The sequence below is a fragment of the Astyanax mexicanus genome, chromosome 23 (genome assembly GCF_023375975.1).
Source record: "Astyanax mexicanus isolate ESR-SI-001 chromosome 23, AstMex3_surface, whole genome shotgun sequence".
Taxonomy (NCBI): domain Eukaryota; kingdom Metazoa; phylum Chordata; class Actinopteri; order Characiformes; family Acestrorhamphidae; genus Astyanax; species Astyanax mexicanus.
The window spans coordinates 27851889-27860971 of record NC_064430.1 but is presented as its reverse complement, the minus strand read 5'-3'; the positions used below and the strand labels follow the sequence as shown (position 1 = coordinate 27860971).

The 9083-nt window shown below is 37.2% G+C and overlaps 1 protein-coding gene across 1 annotated transcript; it reads left to right on the top strand.

Moving 5' to 3' along the window:
* The first annotated feature begins 718 nt into the window (after window positions 1-718).
* LOC111191327 (uncharacterized) lies at window positions 719-8339 on the top strand. Its single transcript, XM_022665940.2, has 4 exons — window positions 719-825; window positions 3535-3714; window positions 3817-4040; window positions 6407-8339. The coding sequence occupies exons 1-4, from the start codon at window positions 816-818 to the stop codon at window positions 6731-6733; spliced, it is 741 nt and encodes a 246-aa protein (XP_022521661.2). The 5' UTR covers window positions 719-815; the 3' UTR covers window positions 6734-8339.
* Window positions 8340-9083: the final 744 nt, after the last annotated feature.

The window sequence follows — 9083 nt, the reverse complement described above, 5'->3', positions numbered from 1 at the left end:
AACAATGATCAAGAATCGGTGATAAAGTTGAAGTTTAAAGTGCCGGGGCTGGATACTTCAACAAGACAATGACCCTAAACACCCTAAACACTGCTCACAATCTACTAAAGCACTAAAGCATTCATCATGCAGAGGAACAAGTACAATGTTCTGAAACGATCGTCTCAGTCCTCAATCCAGATCTGAATATTATTGTAAATCTGTGGTGTGATTAAATAAAAATACCTTCAACCAGAAGCCAGACTCTTATAGAAAGCTTTAGGAAGCGTTTAGAGGCTGGTATTAAAGAAGCAAAAAAATATAATACTAAATATTATTGTCATTTTTCTGTTGAGGTGCTTAAATGTATTCACCTGCCTAATTTATTTTAAATAATTATTGCACACTTTCTCTAAATCCTATAAACTTCATTTCACTTCTCAAATATCACTGTGTTAATCTGCTATATGATATATGTAACTGAAATTGCTGATCTGAACAACAAATGATTTATGAAGGAAAATCATGAAAAATAATCAGGGGTGCCCAAACTTTTTCATACTAATGTATCTGTTTATTTCTAATTACTACTGAGTAAGAATACAACACTTTAGCTGTAAATGCTGGTTCTCTGGTGATTTCTCTGAAATACAGGGCTGCAGAGGTGTGTGTGAGAGAGAGAGAGAGAGAGAGAGAGAGAGGAAGGTAGAGAGAGAGAGAGAGAGAGAGAGAGAGAGAGAGAGAAAGTGAAAGTAAAGAGTGTAGCTGTGTTTATATCTCTGTCCGAGTGTTCTTTTTATCTCTCTGAGCTTCTGGTCTTTCGTCTTCACTGCAGAATGAAGAAAGGTGTGTATTTGTTGCAGGTACAACTCTGTAATAGTGTGCAGTGTGTGTGTGTGTGTGTGTGTGTGTTACTGGTGATGGTGTGTAAGAGCGTGTGTGTAGCAGTGCTGAGTGAGACAGCTGTTTACTCTGTGTATATATGTGTGTGTATAGGGTTTGTTGTGTGAATGTGTGTGTCTGTGTGCAGGTAGACACTCTTACTGTACACTGTGTAGTAATGTGTGTGTATATATGGATGATATATGTGTGTGCGGTGTGTTGTTTGTGTGTATGAGTGTATATATGTACTGTGTTTATGAAGCAGACTGGGTGAAATATGTTTGAGTGAGTCGGATTAGTTTCATTCTCCTGCTCCCCCTGGTGGACGTAAGGGTCTATGAGAGGGTTATTATATAGTGTCGTAAAAATAAATGTGAAAAAATACGTTATATATATGTAATCATGTATATTTTATATGAGAAGAATGTAATGTACATATAAACATATGGGAATTATTGATACTATTTAAATGATTATTTTGATCTAGTTTGTCCTTCCTGAAAGTCAAATGTAACGACAGGTGCATCTAAAAAAAAAATTATATCATTGAAAAGTTACCTATCATATTATTATATGTTACAGCTATATATTATATAGATGTATTACACACAGAATTATCTATTTTAAGTGTTTATTTCTTTTATTGTTGATGATTATGAAGCTTACAGCCATAGGCGTAGGAACCGGGGGGGATGGGTGGGACATGTCCCACCCAATATTAGAAACAGGTGGATTTGTCCCCCCCAAAAATGATATCAGTTCGCTCAGATCAGCTGTACTATTAATGAGGAGACAGACCGGACCAATCACGGAGCCGATTCAGGTATTAAGTCACGCCTCTCAGTAGAAACAGCCAATCAGCTTGCTGGTTTTGCGCGCGGAGCAGAAGCAGTTTGCTGTTGGGGAAGCCCCGCCCCCTCGCTGTGAGCTTTAGCAGCGGGATCGGGCTGCAGCAGCTTCAGCTGATTTTAAAACAGATCTGGATATACGGAGATTTTTCTAACAGAAAGGGAACGGTAGGCAAACCACGTAAACTGTGATGATATGTTTCTGATAGCTGGTTAAAATACACGTCTCTGAATCAGCACACAGTTTAAACCCACTGTGATTAATAAACTGCAGCTGTGTTAGTGTGTAAGCTTATCTTTGGAATTAGCTAGATTGGGAGTCAGGGTTAAAGGAAAAAAAATATATATATATATGTAATGTTTCCCTGTACCTGATCAGCTAATCACTTTAATTTTCAAACTGTTTATTCATTTAGGATTACAGGACTTACTGTGAGCTATAATGAACGAAAATTGATTTAACTAACTAGTTATCTAGAAGCTGGATGTAGATGATCGCCAGAATAAATTACTTTAAGTTGGTAGTTTAAAGCAGTTACTTAACCCCGATCACTGCCCTAAACTAGTGTTTTCCACCTGATCAGCTAATAAACAGTCATTTACTGAGTTTACCTGTTAAAATCCTTTAGCCCCCTATGGAGCCTAAATTAATCATGTATATCCACCAGAGGAAGCTCTAGAATATGCAGAACAGTGTTAATATGCAGTAGAATATATAAGAACAGGGTTGAGAAACACTGCTGTAACGTGACTTCTGTTCATTTGTATTTCACAGTAAGACCACATATCCTGACGTTTATAAAAATCTCTATGAAACGTAAAGTTACATTCTTTTACTTAAAAGGACACCATCTTAAGAAGAGCTCTCAGTAGAAAAAAATAAAAGTGCAGGAGAAAATGTAAATATACAACAGAATTGACATGCCAATACATAATAATAATAATAATAATAATAATAATAATAATAATAATAATAATAATAACAATAATAATAATCTGTTATATTATTTTAAATATTAGGTGATAACTCAGACATTGCTTGCATAATTTCCACAAATGTTGTTCTAGGAAACTATAGGGTGGGCTTGGGTTCATATTGGCAAATGTGTCCCCCCCCAATATCAAGCCCGCTCCTACGCCCTTGCTTACAGCCAATGAAAACCCAAAAATCAGTGCCTCAGAAAATTAGAATATTAAACAAGACCAATTGGTACTTTTGTCAGTGTAGGCAGTGTGCCAAGTCCTGCTGGAAAATGAAATCCGCATCTTCATAAAAGTTGTCAGTAGCAGAGGGAAGCATGAAGTGCTGTATTTAGATTTTGTGGGAAAACAGAACTGCATAATAATGACTTGATAATAAAACACACTGGATCAACACCAGCAGATGACATGTCTTTTTGTCCAAACCATCACTGATTGGTGGAAACTTCACACTAGACCTCAAGCAGTTTGGACTGTGTGTCTCTCCACTCTTCCTCCAGATTCTGCTCCCTCGATTTTTTCCAAACTAAATGCAAAATATACTGATGATCAGTGATGGTTTGTTTGGCTGTTGTCAGGGTTTTAATTAGGCAGTGGAGCTCCTGTGTTTTCTGACGCCAAAATAGCGACACTACAGATTTTTTTTCCAAATTTAGCTGAACACGCCCATCTGTGTAGATTTATTTCTAAGCTCTGATGCTAAACCTTGCGCAGGGTCTTAATCTATATTGATTCAATTAATTCAATATGTACGGCAGTTAGATTTTACAGTGTATGACCATACAGCTCACCAGATAAAAGTCCACTCTGTAAATGCAGCTGTTTTCTTTCTCTGCATGTACAGTCTACTTTATGAAGCTTGGGAACACCTTGAATGCTGATTTGGACTTTAAGAAAGAACTCAAGAACTCAGTGAACCTACGTGAAGTGTCCTCAGTGATGGAGAGTGATGTCGTCATGGCGTTTGTGCCCATCGTGTCTCGAGCTGGGACTGACATTGAAGCTGCGCTTAAAAAGATTCCTGGTAATTATTAATCCATAGTTTATTGGAATTAAAATTATATATTCATCTTTTAATTAAACCGAGACATCTCTGAGAATCTCACCATCACTGTTTCTCTTACAGAGTTCCGGCCCGTTGTTCTGGTGGTTCTCCACTACACATTCGATCCATATTTCGTGGCTCCAAACAGCAGACGGTGTGTGAACAACACAGATGTGTTCACTGTGGACTGCCTGTTTCATGAAGACCGAGGTCTGCTGAGATGCCAACGCAACGACGAGGCTCTGAGAGCAGTGAAAGACCATCTAGAAGCAGGGGGGTCTTCATCCAGCAACCTCATGTTTCAGGTAAGAAAGTGTTTAACCCTTGTGTGGTGTTCGGGTTTGTGGGACCCGTTTTCAGTTTTCATCAAATGATACTAAAAAAGTATTTTTTTCTAACTCAAACTCATTGGCATTGGCTCATTTTTTGTGAAAAACATATATCAAAACACATTTTCGATAAACACACACTGTACACTCCCCCAACAAACACACATTTATATTACATACAGTATGTTTGGTCAAGGGTTAATAAACATTGCTTCATTTGTAAATTTGAAACTAAACAAATTTTGTACTCATATCTTGAGTTTAATTCATTTTCTTTTACATTTTATTAAAAAAACTAATAAAAAAAGAGTAGCACTTTTTGAAAGAAATGTAACATAAGAAAGGTAAAGGGCAAATATTAACCAGGTAAGCTGTTTATATTGCTTGCAATTTAGGTGAAGCAAGCATGTGTAAAGCATTTTAATGTAAAATTGCTTAATTCTGCTGAATTAAATACAAGTAACAAAGTAAACGAGTAACAAAAGTATGAACACCACACAAGGGTTAATGTGCTGAGTTCTGTTCACTACAATCCACTGACTTGCCAAATAACAATTCTAGCCAGATGTTGCTGATACCTATTATTAGCACAGTACCTCTGCCTTGTCCACTGTGCTGGTAATGTATTAATGTCTTCTGAATGTCCCATCCACACTGTTAACCTGGATTACACTGTGTTTACAGAATTTAAATAAATTAATGCAATCAGTTGTTTTTAAACTCAAATGTCAAAAGTATGTAATACTTTTTTTTTAACTCTACAGAAATTGTAATTTTTTTTATTTACATAGTTTTAAAATACATTCTTTTACTCAATACTACTAATAGTAGTAATTAATAGTTAATTAATTACTACTATTAGTAGTATTGAGTAAAATAATGTATTTTAAAGTTTTAAAGAATGTAATTAAAAGTTTTTTTAAGTAATTGTGTAATGTAGCTATATTAAAATAAATACATTATAAAAATACAGTGTAAAAAAAAAGTTGTGAACAGAGAATTTGGGAAATTCTTTTCAAGACATTTTAAGATATTCTTACCTAATATCTACTATTTAGTTGTAAAACACATTTGTGTTAAACATAGAAGAAATTCTAACAGCAATTCTAAACTCTTCTATCACCCAAATTTAGCGATTACCTGTTCAGGATAAAAGTAGCAGCTCTGGGTCGGTCTTGTAGTCTATTTGAGCTCTAAGTCTCCAACTTTCAAAGTCCCTGCCAATATTCACTCTTGTTAAATTCCTTCTTTGGTCATTGAGCTTTTTTGAGACATGCTGAGGCTTTTTAAGCTGTTTAGCAGCTGAGGTTTAACTGAACCAGCCCTGCTAACTAGCTCCTTAGCTGCAGTATCGATCGCTCACTGTAGTGTAGGAACTGGCAACCTCGGTGGGTGGAGTTAGTGTTGGGGAACGAGCAGCAGGAGGAAACAGAGATCAAAACTAACACAAAACCCGGGACGGAGTGAACACTTAAAATAGGAACGCACTGGCCGAAGCCCTGCTGACAAGAGCTGCCAGTGCTTTCATTCGACATGTTTTCTTAATATGTAATGATATTTACTGATCATTTTATCATTTACTACTAAAAATTTGTTACATATTGGTCCTTTAATATAACCATTGGTTCGTGGCACCATTTATTTGCAGCTCGAAACTCAAAGAGCAAAAGGCATGTAATTATTATCTTAATTAATCACGGGTATGTTCTGAGAATAATAATAAAAAATAAATCAATTAGTTTGTCACTTGTCATTCCCTTTAAGAGCCACATGCACTTGACATTTAAAAAAAAAAATGTTAATATAACCACAGTTAAAGCAACTATTGGTTCCTAGCATCATTTATTTGCATAATGGGGATGTCCTCCAACCACTAACTCACCATCATTGTATAGTCTTTTCGACAAGGCCTACATTCCCTTTGGTATATAAGCAAAGCACAAGAAATGAATAAGAGGATTGAATGCCACTTAAACCACTTAAACATTAATAATTCAGGAATGGTTAGCTTGCACTTTTGTGAGGATAAGAGGAAAAGTCTGCATTTTTTCTGCTGAATATTTTTTGCCAGCAGCAGCATTTAGAGGGAACAGCAATATTATTTTATTCTTTTTTCTTTTTGTTGCTGAGGTAAAAGTCGGGTGTGTGCTCTGTGTAGCTGAGATAGAATTGAACTCTGATGATTGACTGTTGTCAGGGTTTTAATCAGTCAGTGGAGCTGACAAACAGATTCCTGCCATACTGTTTATTCCCCAAAACAATGGTTGGTTTCTGTGCAAACTAGCTGATTTAGCCAAAATAGCTAACATGTCTCTCTTCTTCTTCCTCTTCTTCTTCTGCAGATGACAGAGTATGCCCGGTGGATGGTATTTATCTTCCTGTTTATTCTCATGGCTCCCATGGACAAGTTCTTCCATATCAAGTGGCATACCAGGATTTTACTTGTATGTATCTTCCTAGTGATCCTCTACATCTATGACATCGAGGAGCTGATTTTCAGCACTTTATTCCCTTCAACGCAACCAGCCAACACTGACACGGAACAAAAGCCTGAAATGTTTCACAATTTAAACCCTTTTTTACCACAGAATATAAGTGTGAATATAAGCCAGACTGTAACAAACCACAATACAAGCAAGAATATAGATCAGAACATAACACAGAATTAACATGAGAATATGAATGCTTAGTTAAGAAAATACAGCATTATGAAGCTATCAGTTTAGCTTGCAGAAGGAATCTCTCTCATGGGTTCTTGTTGTGAGTTTTGGTTGCTCTTGTGTTCTTACTCTGAAGGCCAGATTAGATCAAATCAAACTTTTACATTCAAATTACTGCGCTCCATTTTTCTGCGCTAGAAATGCGCACCCTCTCCGCTTTTAGACTCTTTGGCCCGTTTTTTTTTGCGCTAGAAATGCGCACTCTCTCCGCTTTTTAATTTTTCCCCCGTTTTTTTGCGCTAGAAATGCGCACTCTCTCCACTTTTAGACTCTTTGCCCCGTTTTTCTGTGCTAGAAATGCGCACCCTCTCCGCTTTTAGACTCTTTGCCCCGTTTTTCTGCGCTAGAAATGCACATTCTCTCCGCTTGTGGACTCTTTGGCCCGTTTTTCTGCGCTAGAAATGCGCACCCTCTCTGCTTTTAGACTCTTTGCCGCGTTTTTCTGCGCTAGAAATGCACACTCTCTCCGCTTGTGGACTCTTTGGCCCGTTTTTCTGCACTAGAAATGCACACTCTCTCCGCTTTTAAACTTTTTGCCCCGTTTTTCTGCGCTAGAAATGAGCACCCTCTCTGCTTTTAGACTCTTTGGCCCATTTTGCAGCGCTAGAAATGCGCACTCTCTCTGCTTTTAGACTCTTTGGCCCTTTTTTCTGTGCTAGAAATGCTCTCTCCGCTCCAAAAAAGGAAACGGGCCGCAAATGGCCCGCGGGCCGTAGTTTGGACACCCCTGTTCTAGATCATTCTAGATTGTTTACTTCAGTTCTTACAGTTGCAAACTATTCTCCCATTCACATTCTGTAGTTCTTATTATATCCATATTTGGCACGCAGGGTCTAACCTCGATTTCCATTGCAGAAATTAAATAATTTGCTGTGCTGGTCAAGAGCCAATCCGCTCAACCAGCTAATTTAAAGGAGAACTCTGGTGTAAAATGGATTTTTGTTGTAGTAAAACATGATAAAAAGTACTTACCTTTGATGAATAGCACACCTCCGCTCTTACACAGCGTTCCGAGATACAATGTTCTAAACAGTTCTATAACTTTCTTCTTATTCGCATTTTCAAAAAAGTTCCCCCTTATTCACGTTGTTCTTGAGTATAATCCCTGTTTCCACAGTTTTAGAATATGTTCCCTTTTTACAGTCATTTTTGACACTGTTCTGGAATGCTCATTAACATTTACATTGTTTTAATATGCTCTCCACCATTAAAATGGCATGCTATAGAATTCCCCCAGTCATAGTCTTTCATGTTGTTTCTCTAATGTTCTCTCATTAACATGGTTTTAAGATGCAGCTGTCTTTTCGACAACTTCATTGAAATGCATTTGCAGAAGGTTCTCAGGCTACAGGGCGAGATATATATGGTGAGAATTGGGACAAGGCAAAATATTCTGGTGTAGGGCCTGTAGAACTACAGTAAAATAGATAAAAATCAGAAATCTGTAATTATTGTAGTCTGTAAAGGTGGATTAGCTGAAACCTTGTGTGAACAGAAGTGTTTTGAGTCTGGATTTTACTGTATATATATATATATATATATATATATATATATATATATATATATATATATATATATATATATATTTCTGTCTTGCTTTCTACCCCCTGCTTTCCATTCAGATGTGTACAATATATATCACAGTGATAATAGACCATTAAAGTTCTGCATCATTCTGTAGTACTTACTGTGATATATATTGTATTGATATATATTGATATATATCGCTTGCGATACATTACATTATAGTACAGTACATGGCATCAAATATGAATATTCATATTTAAACGTAGGCACTCTAAACGGGCTTTTGAGCATCACAATCACAATGTGCGCATGCGCAATAGTCATGTTGCAGGATGTGCGATGTCACTTAAGGCAATTAAATCAAACACATCATGTTGCAATGTTTTGATTCTTGACACAGAAGTAGATACACAGCGCTGTCTCTGTGTCTGTGTGAGTGACAGGCTGCTGCTGCCTGAGAAGTGCAAGGGGGAGGGAGGGGTGAAGGGGGCAGGAGTAAACTCAAGGTAACCTTCATCCACATGGTTGGGCATGTGCTTGTAAACGCAGGTGTGGAAAGCTGTGCACCTCAGTCGAGCACAGTTTTGCAGCGCAGATATTTCCAGTTACAGCTGAATTCATGCTTTTAATACCAGAAAAACACTCTTATTTACAATTTAAAAGCCATTTAAATGCCTGATTAAAGAGCCGATTACTGTTGTTTTGCTGTTTTTCTTGGGTTTAGAGAGCTTGCCTCTGCCTCAGCTTTTGATCGCTCCAGACGTGAGACAGC